The sequence below is a fragment of the Zeus faber genome (genome assembly GCF_960531495.2).
Source record: "Zeus faber genome assembly, chromosome: 21".
Lineage (NCBI taxonomy): Eukaryota > Metazoa > Chordata > Actinopteri > Zeiformes > Zeidae > Zeus > Zeus faber.
This window is the reverse complement of record NC_137208.1, coordinates 20431581-20449770: the sequence shown is the minus strand read 5'-3', so window position 1 is coordinate 20449770 and position 18190 is coordinate 20431581. Positions and strand designations below refer to the sequence as shown.

At 42.6% G+C, this 18190-nt stretch overlaps 1 protein-coding gene across 1 annotated transcript; it reads right to left on the bottom strand.

The window, feature by feature from the left end:
* Positions 1–2789: 2789 nt before the first annotated feature.
* On the bottom strand, positions 2790–17619 carry lemd3 (LEM domain containing 3; the record flags this gene model as incomplete). Its single annotated transcript, XM_080022668.1, has 13 exons — positions 16073–17619; positions 12822–12862; positions 12626–12695; positions 11877–11953; positions 11698–11783; positions 11428–11573; positions 8687–8788; positions 8005–8107; positions 7512–7690; positions 5825–5906; positions 3932–4037; positions 3742–3820; positions 2790–2944 (listed from the first exon to the last, which is right to left on the bottom strand). The coding sequence occupies exons 1-13, from the start codon at positions 17448–17450 to the stop codon at positions 2790–2792; spliced, it is 2604 nt and encodes an 867-aa protein (XP_079878794.1). The 5' UTR covers positions 17451–17619.
* Between the last annotated feature and the right edge of the window lie 571 nt (positions 17620–18190).

Sequence of the window (18190 nt, the reverse complement as noted above, 5' to 3'; positions counted from 1 at the left end):
TACGGAATGTATTTTATATATACATATTTATGTCTGCAAACCAGCACAGCTTTCTGTTTTGACGGTGGGATTTGTTGATTTTGTGAATTGTTATTTCTTAGCGTTTATTGCACATTACCATTTTTTTTTTTTATTCGACTATGGATGAATTGAACGATTACAGTTTTAAGTTCATGATGTAGTGCCAATTTGTCTATTTTGGGGTAAATTTTCCGGTTTCTTGCATGTTGCCAACTTTTGATATTACCTGGTTCTTGAAGAGAATAAATATCACATGAAGCCAATGAACTGCAATAGTCCATTGGGTTCATGTTCAAGTGTCTTTTTAAATGCATGCACTTGATGTTGTGTAAGTCAAAGTTAGGCAAACCAGACAACGACGCATTTAAAAACCCCTAATAAAACTTTAATTTCAACAATATTTGTTTTTTTTTTTTACAAGTGACAAATTACATTAAAACATCTGAATATTTTTCAACGCCTAGATTATTGTACACCTCCCCTCTCTGGCTTGCAGGTGGGGATAATTGTAATTTGAATCAATACAAAGCAATGGAAATTAAGCTGCATATCGAGCGACCACCCTGCAAAAGTGCCACTACACAAACATTTACATGAGCTCTCTAAATGGTTATGAATTACAAAATAAAATGCGGGTGGACCGACATTAGGCAGGAGATGTACAAAAATATATAGATAACCATGACGCACGCAAATACAGCAAAAACAACCGGCTTAATTCTCGATGTTCACTTTGTGTTTTATTAAATCTTTTCAACATATCCTGACAATCGTTTGAAGTGAATGTAGGGTCGCACCTCGAGGGGAGTCAAGTCCCACGCCATTTTAAAATAATAGAAAACAACAAAAACGACTTAATACCGTTGCAACGTTAAAAATCATGTACGTTATTAATCTGGTGTATAAAATACACAAGATGCATTCTGAAGCATCTCAAAAACCAAATCTAGACTGAACCATGTCTGTGTCCGGCTTTAACGTGCCCTTTAAACGTTTGGGATTCATCTGGACACCCCCCCAATAAAATAAAATAAAAAACAACATTCACAAGTAACGCAGTGCCAGTCATTTTTAAAAAGCACAAAGTTAAGGCACAGTTACGATTATCCGCCGCGAGACACTCGCACCGGGTTCTTGACGTTTTTACATGTGCATCATTTGTACAAGGGTTACACTGCAAATACTGAATCCCACGTTTATTTATAAAAAAAATAAAAATAAAAAAAAATCCCACTGCATTTCCAAAACAAACAAACAAAAAGCACATCTTAACGTTGCATTTGATCTTAATTTTTTAATGAATACACAGCCTCCCACAAAAAAAAAAAAAAAAAAGAATTAAAAACTGGCATTAAGGCTTAGTAGAGCATCCTTGAAGGGAGCCAGAATACTTTGAAAATACCATCGGAATTTCATTCATTATCCTTAAAAAAAAAAATTATAATAATAATAAAAAAAAAATGTTTGGTCGGATCAATTGTGTTCAGAACAGCAATCAGATGGAGGTCAGAGAGGTCAGGTTATAATCCTAGTTTTTCGTGACCAGCTACAAAAAATAAAAAATAAAATAACCTAACAGCGGAATCGATATTGACTATATCAGGAAATGTCTTGTTTTTTCTTCTTCCACAAAGTGAAATGGTCAGGGAATCGTTCAGCGCTAACGGCTGCATTGTTGCCATTTTCTCATATTTTTAAAATAGTCTTGCGACTTTTTCTTTTTTTGCCAGACAGCATCTGTGGAGTCAAAGGAGCTCACTCACAGGAAGCCTTGTGGATACGGACATCCAGTCCAGAGTATTGAGGAATGGAGGGGATTTTTATTTTATTAATTACAAAGGAGCTAATGGTTTGTGTTTTTTTTGTTTGTTTTTTTTTGTTTTTTTATAAACACGGACGATTCAATCAACAAAGCTATCTTTATCACCACCACCATTCACATGTATTTACAGCGCCCCATCGAGAGTGTTGAGTAGCGGATACGGAAAAAACAAAAAACAAAAAAACAGAAAACAGAAAAAAAAAAAAAAAAACATTAAAGCTCCTGAAATATCATCTTCAGAAAGAAACAAAAACAAAACTAATACATTTTATAATTCAAAGCTTAAATACAGGCATACTTTTGCCGACACATGCAGTATTTCCTCGTAGTGCCCAAATCAACTCAACATGGGTCTGCTTTTATAACAAAACAAGAAATCAGGTACGATAACATTGTGAAAGAGCCGGAATCAAGGAGCCTCGTTTTCCGCACCCCCCCCCACCCGGTTTTTAGTTATTTTTATTTTTGTCGTAAATAGGATATCTTAACTAGCGTTTTCTTGTTAAATCCATATATATTTGTGATATAAAAAGACGTAGAAGAAAAAGAGCAAAAAAAATAAACAAAAACGAAAAAAAAACAAAAAAAACGAGTGTCTGTTCTGGCCGACGGCAGCCGTTCCTCATGCAAAGCTCCGGCGTCGCCGGCGTTTGGGTCAGGAGTTTCATGGAACGCAGCTTTTACGAGGAAAAAAAAAAATAATAATTAAACAAACAAAAAAAAAAAAGGCATAATCAGATACCCAAGTGAGGGGGGTTTGGAACGTCCAAAAGGCCCGGCCCATCTCCCCGCTCTGCCGCCACTCGAGAATTAGACGGGTTTCTTTCTGCATCTTTTCCTTAGACGCTGTGAAGGAGTCTCTGCTTGGAGGCGGCGGCGGCGGCAGAGGAGGAGGGGGGCTGCCGTCGTATGCCAGGGTCTCTCTCCCCACCCCCTTGCTTCCCTCTCAGGAGAAGCCAGCTGAGCTGGAGCGGTGCTGCAGCCGCGGCACAGAGCTCACGTGGTCGCCGGAGGGCTTGAGCGGCACGCTGCAGCCCTGCGACTGCGGGAAGCGCTGGTGGTAGCGGTCCAGGCGCAGATACTTCACCGTCACCAGTTTGCCTGAGGGTGGATTGACGGGAAGGTTTTACCGTCACAATAATCAGCACAAAACACCGATATATATACAGTACATAATCTTACAGAATGTTCATTGGCGCCAACGTGAGAGACTGGCACCTTAAGGCAGTAAGCCAACATTACGATCTGGATGTACTGCGGCGATGGCGAGAAATAGCTCAAATGTGATACTACTGTTATTCTAAACATGTAAAAAATAAAAATGCACCAAGACACGTGAGGCGACAACAAGGTGAGCTTTCACCCTTTGAAAGAGGGACTGAACATTTTATTTTATTTTTTTTTCCAAGGCTGTAACGTTTGCGGACCACATTGGCGCACGGTGAGTGGTAAAGTTTATCAATAAGTCCAGTGCTATGGATGACATTGAAGGCCTGGGTTGGAAAACAGCAAAACCGTCTTTTAAATCGTAGGTAAAGAAAATTCAACTGGTGGAAATATTTAAGTGCTACATCATTGCATTCTGGGACACGTTTTGACAGCCACAAAAAGGTGCCGATTTTAAATCCAATCGCAATTCATTCTCGCTTCAAAAACACTTCCCATTATGAGCCTATCCGGGTTCGTTGTGTTCACGGTTGTCTCCTAATCTCAGTGTAAAATTCCCTGGCCAGAGAGGGATTCCACAGACCCCCCCCCCCCCCGAAATGAATAAATGAAGTAGTAGTAAATATAAGTCTTTGTTATTCACAACTTTTGTTGCTCGTCTGATTTCTAGGTAGGTATGGTTATTGCAAGCATACGTCGCACGGCACTTCCTTGAGAGAACCCCAATTTACCGTCAAACCAGGAGCCGTGAAGTGCCTTGAAGGCTTTCCCTGAGTGCTCGGCAGAGAGACACTTCACATAGACGCAGCCCTGCCCAGAGGAAAGCAAGAAAAACAATCAGGTTGGCGTCTTTTTAGGGGTAAAAAAAAATAAAATAATGAACTTGACACACGACGCAGTTCTTTAATGTAAGAAACGTACCTCACGTGAATTCTTGTCTACTGCGATGTGGACGATGCCGTCGTTGTCGCTGCACTTCTCCAGGATGGCCTCGTGGATGGCCAAGTGCCAGTTCTCCCCAACCTCCCTGAAACAGAACACAAACAATATCAAATGACATCAAGGTAAGTACTGGAGGTAAGTTATGGTAAAGTTTTATTTAGGAGGATTTAGATGTATATTTAATACAACACAGACAATTAATCCTATTATATTATTATAGAACCCAGAATCGCGATTGTGGCGCCGCCCCTTACGGCCGCCTGCGCGAGCACCGCGTGTTGATTATGCACATTTGAGTATTTTTCGAGCTTGTGCGTAATCACCGGGTGTCATGACATTTCACTGCATATATGTACCTCCGTATGTGACAAATAATCTCCTGAATTGAACAAATACAACATATTAGTGGTTTCGACATTTACCACTGCTAAATGGCAAAGGTGTCCTAAATAGTCCCAGAGATCTAACCGATATAACTTTTCTGGGAAAGGAGACAGTTTTTGGTGTTCCTCAAGCCAATAGGTTCTGGTATTGAAATCCAGATTTTAGAATCCCGACAACCCAATTAGATGCTCTGTTGGCTGCAGAGACCAGCACAAATCTTTTAAAAGAAAGAGAAAATAATACTGTATTTACACTCTTGGGTTTATGGAGAAAACAGTTTTGGAAAAACATTTTTTTTTAACCTTTTTACAGGCAAAAACGGCAACAATACAGGAAAAATTTCATTGTTTTGATTTTGCGATTACACAAGGGAGTCCTCTTCACTGCCACAGCGCAGTGTCAGGGTGGTAAGTTAGTCGGCAGGTCAGTCAGTTTCACAGCTATTTAGGATAGTGGAGTGCTGTGTTTAGGATTAAGTATTTACACCCTCAGCGATGGGAGGTAGATTGTTTACCTTTTTCATTTCATATACGAGGGAAACTGGGAAATAAATATAAATCTAGAATAAAAACACACTCCGAGCATCTCTTGCCAAGTTGCCTTTTTCGATTGCTCTAGCTCCATCCTGTCTCCCTTGCGTGATGTCATGTTTAAGATTTTTAGGTGTCTTGGCTAATTGCATTACAAAAATTAAGTTCAATAAATAAAAAAAAAAAATTAATGAATGGGAATAGTTATTTAATTATTAACCCGCAAGTTGCACTTTCAATTTCTGAGGAAGAAATTCAAGCACCTCAAGGACCTGGTAGCAAACCTGACATATCCTACACAGTAGCTGACCATTTCGGCACTTGTAGTTCATTAAAACAACGCCCGACTCATTACGCCTATAAATTTTGAGCTTTCGCTAAAACAGTTCTTGGCAAAGAAGTGACACGCTCCTCTACTCTCCATTGAGCCAGTCGGCTTTCTGTCATAATTTTCGGGCGGGGCTGGAGGTAGAGCGATCCTCCGACCTCACACACACTTTCTTGGAGCGCTTCGAAGAATAGCTTTGATTTATCACCAGTTGCCATGGTTTTGCGCACGAAATTCAATTCCCAACCAGGCAACGCTATTTTGTGTTTTGGGAAAAATTGTGGATGAAGGCAGGTTGTGAGATTAGGATACGGTGGCAATCTATAAGATTGTCTATGTTGGGTAGAGTAAACTGTATGAAGTTTTTTTTTTTTGTTGGTTTTTTTTTTAACATTTGGGTTGACCATACAATCATTTCATCCATAATGTCAGTTTACTGATCACAACTAGCTACGCTGCTTTATCAAATCACACACTCACTTCTTAAGTCCCCTTCTAAATCCTTGAAAATCAAAATTGCCACTTCGAGCTTGCTGACAGTGACTAGACTCAGAATCGTCATATTCACATGTTTTGTCGACTAAGCAGAAGGGCATTGAGGGCTACCGGGTAACGGGACTCGCTACTCACATGACAGGATCAAACATGTTCCTGATCTTCAGACACGGCGTCAGGCTGTTGGGAGGAGAGTTCCTCCTGTCCAGTGGGAATGCTGGGGGGGGGGGGGGGGGGGGGGCAAGGAAGATGCATCACTTTAACAGCGTTTAACTCATTGTTAAAAAGGAAACATAAAATAATTTTACTGCGGTGATGCACATCGGCGTTATGTCGACAAAGTTCAACGCTAAACTACCACGAATAGACGTGTAGGGTCTGTGAGTGTTAGGAAGTTGGCAATTTGATTTCCAAAGAGCTGGTAAAAAAGTTAAATTAAAAAAAAAAGTATTAGTTGATAGTTTAGTTTAGTTGATGTATATTACCCGAGCCTAAGCCTGTATTAGCCATTCAGAGCAAGACAATTGGATAAACACTCACTGAGCACTTCATTAGGAACACTCTACTAATACCAGGTAGAGCCTCCCTTTGCTCTCAAAAACAGCCTCATATCTTCTTGGCATGGATTCCAATAGATGTTGGAAACATTCCTTTGAGATTCTGGTCCATGTTGACACGATTGCATCACGCAGTTCTTGCATTCCTGCATATTTGTCAACTGCACATTCATGCTGAGACTCTCCCGTTCTCATCTGTCACATCCCAAAGGTGTTCTGTTGGATTCAGATCCAGTGACTGAGAAGGACACTGAAGAACATTGAACTCATTGTCATGTTCATGAAATCAGTTTGATAAGACTTTTGCTTTGTGACATGGTGCAGTGGAAGTAGCCATTAAGATGGAAGATGGCTAAATTGTGGTCATGAAGAGATGCACATGGACAGCAACAACCCTAAAATCTGTTTCTCAGCAGAAATTGAGATTCCGACCAGGCTACATTTTTCCAGTCTTCAACTGTCCAGTTTTGAGCCTGTGCCCACCGCAGCCTCATCTTTCTGTTCTTGGTTGACAGAAGTGGAACCAGACGTGGTCTTCTGCTGTTGTAGTCCATCCCAGCTCAAGGTTCGACGTGTTGTGCATTCTGAGATGTTTTTCTGCTCCCCACAGTTGTACAGGGTGGTTATCTGAGTTACCGTCGCCTTTCTGCCAGCTCCAGCCAGTCTGGCCATTCTCCGTTGACCTCTCTCTTCAACAAGGCGTTTCGGTCCGCACAACTGCCGCTCACCGGAGGTTTTTTGTTTTTCGCACCAGTCCGAGTAAACCCTAGAGAGGGTTGTGCGTGAAAATTCCAGGAGATCGGCAGTTACAGAAATAGTCAAACCAGCCTGTCTGGCACCAACTATCATGCCACGACCCAAAACCATCAGAAACAATCACATTTTTTCCCCCATTCTGATGGTTGATGTGAACATTAACTGAAGCTGCCGACTCGAATCTGCATAATTTTATACATTGCACTGCTGCCACACAATTGGCTGATTAGATAATTGCACGTAGGTGTACAGGTGTTCCTAATAAAGTTCTCAGTGAGTGTATATTTGTTGTATATGAGCCTATCACTAATAACTAATCATGGCAAATGGATCTAGATAGATAAAATGAGACAAACGGTCATAAATTGAAATTAAAGACTATTGAACGACTTTTAAGGCTTAACATTAGTAAGAACTGAATTAAAGGCATTTAAGGGCCGTTTAAGGGACCTACAGACCCAGTGGCCACCCCGAGACCACTTCCACCACTTGTCCCAGTGACCATTTACCTTTTCCCTGCCAGACTTTGGAGGGGATCTGGGACATGCGGTCGCAGCTGAGCGAGGGCTGGATCCACCGCCAGACCAGGAATTCCGCGCCACCGATCCGCTGCGACTCCGCCCGGATCCGTGACTCGTTGACCGAGAGGAAGTTCACGGCGCGGTCCCACACCTTCTTCATTTTCTTTCTGTGAAAACAAGGAATGTGTGTGCGGGTGTGGGGGTGTCGTGTTGACGACAGAGGTAAAGAGACATATTGGTCACTTATACAATTAATCAAACCGAGTTATAGATTTAGTATTTTAATATCAGGGTTCATTCTGGGATTACACAACAACATTTTTGAATAACGTTAATTTATTCAAATTTTGAGACAAAGGGGCTGGAAAAGGTTAGAGACCCCTGATTTAGGGGGTTTGTATGGAAGCCTACGTGACAAATGACCCCACCTTCTATAATAAAAGACTAAATCTAACAGAGGGAGGGAGCTGGTGCTGCTTACCGATCCTGGGGCTGGACCAGAGAGTCTCGGACGTGGGGGATGGGCAGGTAGGGCTGCAGGTCCTTGTTCTCTTGGCAAGCCTCGTTGTGGCTCCGCAGAACATCTGGGGACCAGCAATTTTAGTCTTTTAGTGTTATGGTCAACTGCGAGAAATTCTGTTCCGAGTTCAATTCAAGCACAGACCCAGCCCCGCAACAACAACCCGTGGGGTGTGCCGTCTCTTTGGACATGCTAACGCTAACATGCTAGCAAAGTAGGGCAGGAGAAAGATAAATGCAAGGTAAAGCTTTGTTTGTAGAGCTTGAATATAAAGCTATATATTTCTTGAATATATTTGACCGATGATAATATCAGGCACAGCACAACAACGGAATTCTGTAGTTGTAATCATTTTTTGCAACACATACACACCATTTTTACAAAATACTGAAACGTACTGAAAACAAACATCATTGATTTGGAATATCTTATGCATTAATTAAAATGCAAACTTAACCGATTTAAAAAAAGTTTTACATGTGCATATACATGGCAAAACCATGAAAACACTCTAGGCGTACAACTTGGCCTCAAAATAAACAATATTTCCTATTCTGCTGTTTTCTTACAGGATCTTCAGGTCAGATACCACGAAGAGACAAACAAACTAGTGATGGGACGGGCAGACAGAGAGGCGCCATACCGATGATCCTCTCCACCATGTCGTACATCTGTCTGCTCTCCTCCTCTTCCCTCCTCCAGCGGTACTTCATGTAGTATATCAGACCCCAGACCAGTCCGATCGCTAGAGAGAGAGAGTGAGAGATAAGCGTGATAAGCGTCTTCTACAGAATTACAGTCCCTTTCTACAGGGTAGTGGCAGAGCAGAAACAGCTATGGAAAAGTCAGTCATGGCCTCTAAACATTAGATTGGCAGGCCAAATAAGCGCAACAGGTACAAATGCGGAGAAAGTGTAGGCTAGTTTACATTTAAAGTTCAAGGTTCAAAGTGTTTTTTTTGTGAAGTGTACAGTACAAGACTAGGTCATTCGGTACAATGAAATTCTTAGGGCATGACAGGCAACAACTGCGTAGTGGGCATAAAAAGATAAAAAACAAGGCAAATATAAGGAGGAAATATATATATATTTTTTTATAAAATAAGAGTCGAATATATATATATATATATATATATATATATATATATATATATAAATACATTTTATTATTTTTTTAAAGTAAGAGTCGATGTTACAAATACAGGCAAGAGTTGGCAGTGTATGTACATAAAATTTAAATAAGAAAAATAATCCTAAAACGGAAACTAAAATAATTGGATCGTTGTAGCAGTTCCAACAGAAATAGGTCAGTCTATGAAGATGGGACCGATCCGATCCATTATCTGCATCGGGTGTCGATACTGACGTCATTCACTCGTCGGATACTGGACTGACGTCGCCGATCTACGTGCCGGAATTCCATTCCACGGTCTACTTCCTCTAGAATTCAACTCAGCAAATAATTTACCTGTAAAGCGCAATTCAAAGCATGCGCAAATAGGAACTGGCAGTTGGAATTAGGCAAACCGTTGCGGATTGAAGCAGCCATTCAGCTGTGTTGGTCCCAAAAATAAGACGTCATGATTCCGTGCGTGCCTTTATGTGTGCCTCATATTGCTTTAATTTAAGAATTCAGTATTGATCATTTTATACATTTTAAGTTTTATTTAAACATTGGACATCGTGAATGTTGTTTTCATTTAAGCCCATGATCAAAAGCTTCTTAGTTTAAGTGTTTTACAGAATGAATGAAAAGAAAAGCTATATTTGTCTAACTTTATTTTTTTGCTGACCTGAAAAATGATCCGATCAGTGACACAAAACCGTGAGTTTTGTGATCTGAAAAAAAAGAGCCCTGATATCGGAATCAGTATTGGCACATAGGTATCAGATCTAGGGGTCGTTCTAACTACTCATTTCCTTGACGTTAAAACAGAATTTTAAATTTAGTCAAGTCATCTAGTCGAAAAAGGAAGAAATATTGCGTACATTATAAGAGCCATTAATCACATCACTAGGGGTGTGCATCTCTCCCTTATAAGACGAGCTGATATGTATCTGGATACATGGGCTACGATACAATTCAGGGACAATACATTTTAATACAGAACCATTCGGTGCGATGCAATCTGATACAGTTCTTAACATCTGTTTAATGTAGACATTAATCTTCCATTTTAAATCAGAATAAGCCAATTCTTTAAAAGTATATCTTAAATATCCGACAATTTCTGTTTTGTATTTTTATTGATATTATATAGATATTGTAGAAATATATCTGCCATTTTAATTGTATTTATTATTTTCCTATTTAATTATTTTTTTTAATTCTCCTTTTTTCTGGACTGTTAAGCTTTATATTTTTTCAATGCTTATGAGCCAACCAACCACCAAACCATAAAAAATTCATAGGAAATGTAAATGCAATTTCTGATTCTATAAGTGGCGTTGCTTACCTTCAAATAGATAGATTTCATAAAAGACCAGGGAATCCCAAGTATTTTTGTTACTTTATGGCATTTAGATATAATAACATACAATATATTGTGATTCTGATATATAATATAATATTGTAATGACCCTGGATGCATGGGTTACTGTGGGTGGTCTCACAAGAGGGAATGTGCGCGCATGATCTGGTCTGGGGTGTGTGTGTGTGTGTGTGTGGGTTTTCGGTTCAACGGCGTGAAAGTAACATGACATGTTACGTTAGATCAGTGAGTCTTCCGCAGCAGCTTAGCTTATACTAAAGTAGAATTAACAGTAAAGCATCGGTCACCCGATATTTTACTTTAGAACTGGGCCATTGACTGGTTTACGGTGCATTTAGATCGATCCCACATTTCAGTGCAAATTATGTCATTATGTAATTCAAAGGTGTACATTATTAAAATAATAATAGGGCCAAATAAGTTTAACTGACTAGTATTTCTGGTGGCAACGTAGCAACGTTTAACCGACTAGTCGCACACATCCCTAGTAAGATCGAAAAATAGTGGATCGTTGTATCTCTATTTACATTTCTCAATCATAATTGATCATATTATGGTCCATTTACAAATAAAAAGTTTACTTATTGTCCTTAATGACCCGTATAGAGACAAAGCCATTAGGGTGTGCCATTGTAAAGAGTATTGCAAACAAAAAAAATAAAAAAAATTTAAAGCAGCTAGATTTAGTTCTTTTTTAAGCTTAAATCAATTCATGGTAAATCTTTATACTGTATACAGACTCATCAATTTTGCTCTCAGACCCAATCTTCTGTACATTACTAGTGATGGGTGGTAAATTTATAGTTTAGAGCAGTGCAGGCCACCGTAGCCAGTTGAGTCAGAACACCAGCATCCCTTCCTGGGTAGGAAGTCTACAGATTAGGGTCTCTTGCCTGCCACAAACAGCAGCACCCTGCTGATGACGGTGAAGAAGGCTCGTCTGAAGCGGCAGAGGAAGGACATCTTGGGGTGGGTGGACTCCAGCAGGGAGATCTCCGACACGTCCATCACCTCCTCAGCCGGGTCTGCCGCCGTCAGCCTGAGCGGAAGCAAGACCACACAACGAGCAGAACAATCAAAGCGGGAAAAGGGAAGGTGGGAGAGACCGGCGCCCGTCTTCGGGTGATGATGGTGAGAGAAAGACAAAACAAAAACAAAACTACACTTGCCTGATCCCAACGTCTTCTCCCGTCCGGATGACCCACTCCAGAGAAGCGTGTATAAAATCTTCAAAGACCCGATTCTGATTCTGAGATGAGAGAGCGAGCGAGAGAAACGTGTCAGGAAACTATACGATTGGAGAGGGAGAGGGGTGCGGGATAACTCTCGACTTCAAACGCACCACCAAATAGTCTGTGGCCTCCTCCATGGTAAGGCTCCTGATGGGATGATGCTCGGGGTCTCCACAGTCATGTTCCCCTGGAGCAAAGACACACACACACACACACACACACACACACACACACACACACACACACACACACACACACACACACACACACACACACACACACACACACACACACACACACTAAATCATGTCCTGATCCATGACTCTGCACATAATGCATAATGTTGAATTCATTTTGTGTGGGCTATAAAGCGCCAATACTATTTTGTGGTTGAGCCATTGGTTTTTTAAACTGCAATGACCTCAGAATGAGACACGCCGCATACGAAACACCGTACTGAATATATTTTATCATTCGTCAAATTGCCATCGCAGCATCCAAAAAGTATCCAGCACATTGCAAATAATGTGCTCTGACGTTCCAGTTCAAACACAATGTTCTATTCAAATGGCATATTTGTCCACTGACACAAAGCATTGATAAGGATTCAGAAAATTGTGACTGTCAGAAAGTAGCACACAATAGCCAACTGCTGCAACTAATATTATTTACATATTTGGTTGATTTGTGGGTATTCTGTGCAATGAATTTACACCATAATATGTTGGGACCAGACAGACATCTTAAACCTTTCAGTGAAGCTGTATAATTTTAGGCGGTACTTTTAAGCGATTATTCCAGGACTACGACTGAATGGAGACTAGACGTTGGTTGACCATTTCATCCCTGAGAACCGTACCGGCGATGCGAGCCAGGTGGTCGTGGAGACTGAGCAAAAGCTTGAGAATGATGTCCCGCTCCCTTGGTGCCTGAAAGAAAGTAGACAAGACACAGCCGTCAAAAAAACCTTGAAGATCACCTTTTCAAGAGTAGAGAACTACGACGGCGCAGTGTGGACATAGGTTAGGAGAACCAGTAGGAAACTATCTACTCACATAGATGTTGTCAAAGTCGCTTCCGAAAGGATGGTTCTTCACTGGGGGGGGGGGTGGAGAAAAACAATAAAAAAAAAAAAGTATTATCAATAATCAAGGACGACAACGACAGTGCTTTAAACTTCAAGGCACACGATGGCCCCAGGGAACACAGAAGGCCTCCTAATAGGCCTGGTTTCCAACAACCGGACACCTTTTTTTTTTTTTTTTTTTTTTTTTTTTATTCTCTCACACACACCCTTTTTAAAAGACTAACCTGATGTATAGCGCGCGCGTGCGCGCACACACGTCGGAGGTAAAAAAAGGCCAGAAAGGAAGATGAAAGCTCAAAAACAGAGAGAGAGAAAGAGAGAGAGAGAGAGAGAGAGAGAGAGAGAGAGAGAGAGAGCGAGAGCGAGCGAGCGAGCGAGCGAGAGTGTGGGCATATATAGCACCATGATATGCACTTTACATTTTAAATCACAAAGCACAAGAATAAAGGGCGCCTTAGACGGTGGAACAATATTATACACTCAATGAGCTCCGCCTGGATCGTCATTCACCTGATGAAGGTTTTCAACACAAAACCACAGAGAAGACCAGACATTCCAAAATGTGATGGCGATCATATGTGAGTTTCTCTTAGGGTAGAAAGGTTGAAGGCCGTGTCAGCCACATCTTCACAGAAGGTACTTTCGGTGTGGACCATAATAATATAATACACTTTTTGGCAAGATATATTAAAGTGTCTAACAGGCGAGCAGAGTCCGTTAAGAACAACATTTCTTCCAATTACAGTCATGGTACAGTAAATACAAACTAGGTGTGAAGTCAATTTCCTTCCCCGATATTTTCTGAATGTGACAATGGACCTTATCCCAGAATGATTGAATTCGGTCACATTTCCAGAGGAGATGCATAATAGTACCTATTTCCTTATGACACTTGAAACAAAATTTGAGGAAGTGGGGAACATTCCATGAGGACGAAGGTGGTGAAATATGTTCGGTGGAGGAATTTAAAATTAAGCTCCGGCACATTTTGAAACCAGTTCCAAATTGCCCGGTTTGTTTCGAGGGCTGCTGTGCTTTGCGAAATTGGCTGAAAAAGGACGTGGTCACAGCCGCAGCTCCAACCAGAGTTAATTCTGTCATTACATTCAAGGACCTTTTAAAGCACTGTTTTTTTGTGGTTTTTTTTTTTTTTTACATTTTTCAAGGACTTCTCGCCAAATAAATATAATCAATTTTCAATCTGATCTTTATTAATTAAAATATTATATAATCTTAATCTCATTGTCTATTACTTATATTATCATATATTATTAATGTCAGTGTCATCTACTACTATAAACGCTGGATTATATTTACATTTCCCTGTTATAATCAATGTCGTAAAAGTGATTGTGGAAATGTTTTTCTGAAAAATAGCGAACAAAACCAAGGGGAATATAACAGGTTTTCAATGAGTGCATGACTTTTCAAGCACTCCAGCAAAAAAAGGGCCTGTTTTCACGGTATTTCAGTACTTAGATTTCTGAGGACGAAACGCAAACACTTTCGACACCTCGAGTACCTGGTAAGAACCCTGTAAATGTACATTTTCCTGGCAAAATCTGTCGTAAAAGCGATTCTGTAATATTTTTTTTATTATTATGCTACAATTTGAATAACAAAACAAGCAATCCAACAATCGCCAGCGATTCGCCTAAATTCGGGCAAGCAATGTATGTCGAACTACAAAACAGGCGGCCTTTTTAAATGGTGCACTTAAAGTTCAGGGTGAACGGCGTGCTCGGGGTGCGACGACAAAGTGTCATGCCGCTCACCCTGCACTTGAAGTGCACAACTAAAAACTTGCCACTCCGCAATCCTGGAAGCCGCCCAAGGTTGGCAGCAGTCCAGCGACAAGGATGTCCTAGTCTCGAGACATCGCTTCTGCCAAGGGAGGATGAGCTGCACTTTGGAGCGTTGCCACCAGGTTATTATGGTCACAATTAGAGAAGACAAGGGGGTAAAAAAATTAATCAATGGCTATGAAAATCAATTGGAAATCAATTTTTGTTTCATCGACCTGTGGCCTTCAGAATGAATCCTCAAATGGTTTATAGCCAAGTGTCATGTTTGATGGGCGTGTTTAAGAGTTCATCCTCACTTACTGAGATACTTCACACAATCACAATATATCACAACATGTGCCGATTGATGAAGAATCAACCAGAGGTCTGACACATTGACCAACAGGGTAGTTGTTGGTATACAAAAACCAAAGGAAAGCGACGGCTTTCAGATCAAACTCACTCAAGTATTTAGACCTTCCATCCATCGAGAGCTTTTTTGCGCTGGTCATGATACGAATATGTCTTACTGTCTCGCCCTGCCCTACTGTGAGTATGACAATTATATGTCTGCGGTGTTTCCGTGGTTTTACATACCTGTGGAAGGCACAGTACTTTGGGAAAATTTGCGTTGGGGGGGGCGGGGGGGTAGCGACCTCGAGGAACCCATTGAGTGTGCGTTCCGAGAACCCTAGCTATGATCATAGTTATACAGCATCTACTGGGAACGTACAATGGAACTCAATCTTTCATGCGATTGCCAAGAGGTGGTACAAGAGTGTGCGTGTTTGGCCGCCGTGCGGACGGACAAACAGCACGACCATCGGGGCAGCTGGTCAACGTGTCATGGTCTGGCTACACTCTCGCCCCAGGAGCAGCAAAACAATTAGGGCGGTTTAGCTTGTCTATGACCTAGATGTCTGCCGCATGCAGCTCTGCAGACTAAATCCCTTTCCTCTGGGCATCCCACACACCACCAACTTAACGTTCAACAAAAAAGGTAAAAAAGCAAAAAAGGATCACATCTCCTAGATCACGACAGTTTGTTGGAAGGTATGTCACCCGAGTGTCTCTGTGGACGACAGGTATTTTGGAAGAGTACTGAACCCTGCAACCTCCACTGCACCCTGTGGGGAAGGACATGTGGATGCTGGCAGCTGTCCTCACGACCATCCATCTTTGTTGACAAAGTAGAAAACTTTTGCCATGTGTTTGGGGGACTAGGTGTTTACGTTGAGCATGTTTTACACACCTAAAAACAAAGCGTGGTTCCTCAGAGATAGCATTTTGTCTGGGTGGCATGTTAATCTCAAACACACATCTTCACAGATTGGTTTTCCCAATGGGTACAACAATACAATTAACAGCAATTTATGTGCAAGGACAACCAGGTAGTCATGCCTCACCGATACACTCTTCTAACTTTTGTACTCACTGGCTGCATCCACCTCCGCGGCTCCAGAGCCCCTCATCCTCAGGTACATGAAGCCCAGCAGCAGGAAGAAGAGGCAGGCGGTCGTCAGCAGGAACATGGACAGGTAGTGTGCGCTGAAGCCGCCGGATGACGACACCTCTTCCCGTTTGAACTGCTGGAGGAGCTCTTCCTCCGGCACGGAGAGCTTGTGCTTGAGCGTCTCCTGGCCGTATGCGTGGGCGACGTGGTTGGAGTGGTTGGCCCGTTGGGTCTGGGACAGGGCGCTGTAGTTGGAGAAGCGCGGTCTCAGCCCGGTGCTAAAACGGCCACTGGTGGAAGAGGCCCCGTCCTCGACGTCGATGTGGTTTTTGATGCCGAGATCCCCGGCGAGGGACACGTAGATGGACCTCCGGGGGAAGTCGTGGCTCGGCGGGCCACCACCGACCAGGGTCGACTCGCCCGGGCCTCTCTGTTTCGCGTCCATCTCCCCTCGATGCCCAAGCGCGTCTAGACTCCCGAGGTCAGGGTCGGAGTTTGCTCTGTTCGGGCCTGCGGTATCTTCCCCGCCGACCCCCGACCCCCCGGCACCGGTGCGAGGAGGTGGAGCGGCTTTCGGGTGATTCCGTCTGGAGGCCAGACGGCGATCGCGCTGACGGTCCAACGCTTTCAGGCCTCGGTCCTGCTCCTCCTCTTCGTCCGAGTCTGAGTAATCCCCGACCGGCTTACTGGTGTTCAGGTAGGCCGTCCTGCTGCCGTTCAGAGACCGAGAGTGGCGCCCCGCTTCCCCCTCGCTATCGTCCGCCTCTCCCGGCTCCTCGTGACCCCTCCCCCCCGCCTCGAGGCTCCCCTTCACCCGGTCTCCCCACCCGAGGGAGCCCGCTCTCCGCTTACCATCCGCGTACACGGAAGAATTGTAGCCGAAGGCGGCGACTCCTCCGGGACTGTTCTGGCCAGCCGCGGAGGCGGGGGCTGCCGCGGGCCTGTTCGGCGTCGGTTGTTTATACCCCGAGCCTCGGTCTCGCCCGCTGCCGTGGCCGGGGCCTCGTCTTTTCCGCGGCGTCTCGACGTCCGACTCGTCGGAGCTGAAGCCCAGAACAAACTTCCCCGCTCCGCCGGTGCCCCTGCTGGGGCTCAGGTGCGTGACGTCACGGCTGGCGACTCCCGCCGCCGCGTTGCTACTGTTGCCGCCGCCGCCGCCGCCGCCGCCGCCGCCGTTGTTGTTGATTATGCCGCTACTGCGCGTTTTCCCCAGCCTCGTTCCGCGCTGCTGCTCCTCGCGAAGCTTCTTCAGCTTCTTGAGATACACGGGCCGCGTGCGCTCCGAGACTGGACCTGGCGCGAAGCCGAGGCGCTTCAACTCGGAGAAAAGCTCCTCGTCCCTTATTTGCGCGGCCGCCATTTTTTTTTTTTCCTCCACCAAACTCAAGACCGACCGAGGGCTCCGGGACGGAAGTGACAGACAGAAGTAGAGGCGGGACTGGCTGCCGGCTGCGGGCGAAGTCCGGACCCCTACGATGTGCACGTTATATTTTTTTTATTTTTATACATATATATATATATGACTCAACAATGATTTTGTGCATTACGTACAGACAATCAACACAAAAAAAAAATGTAAAGGACCTACAAAATGTCATTCTGTGCGTCTGATAAATTACATTTAAATTGTTTTAATGAATTAGGAATGAATATCTATTTCAGTAGATATTGAATGATATGAACTGAATATGACGTTAACTCATCAAATAGTCAAGTCCTGTTATATTAGCATCACTTGTATTTCTATCAGATTATGTTATTATATTATTCTTATTAATATATTACTGTCATACTTAATTTACTATCCAATCGTTTTATTTTATATTAGTATTGTACTATCAAAATGTAAATATTTTAAGATATCATTATTGATAATTTTATAATTAATAAATATTCGTTTAACTATATATTGTTGTTTGTCATTATATTATTGTATCATCGTTATATATTTAGAGTGTTTTTGTCACAGCACACTAACCTTTATTCTACATTATTATTATTATTAGGGGTCCAGCCCAAAGGGCGCAAACCCTATTACTCTTCTTCTTCGTCTTCTTCTAATTATTATTATTATTAGTAGTAGTAGTAGTAGTAGTAGTA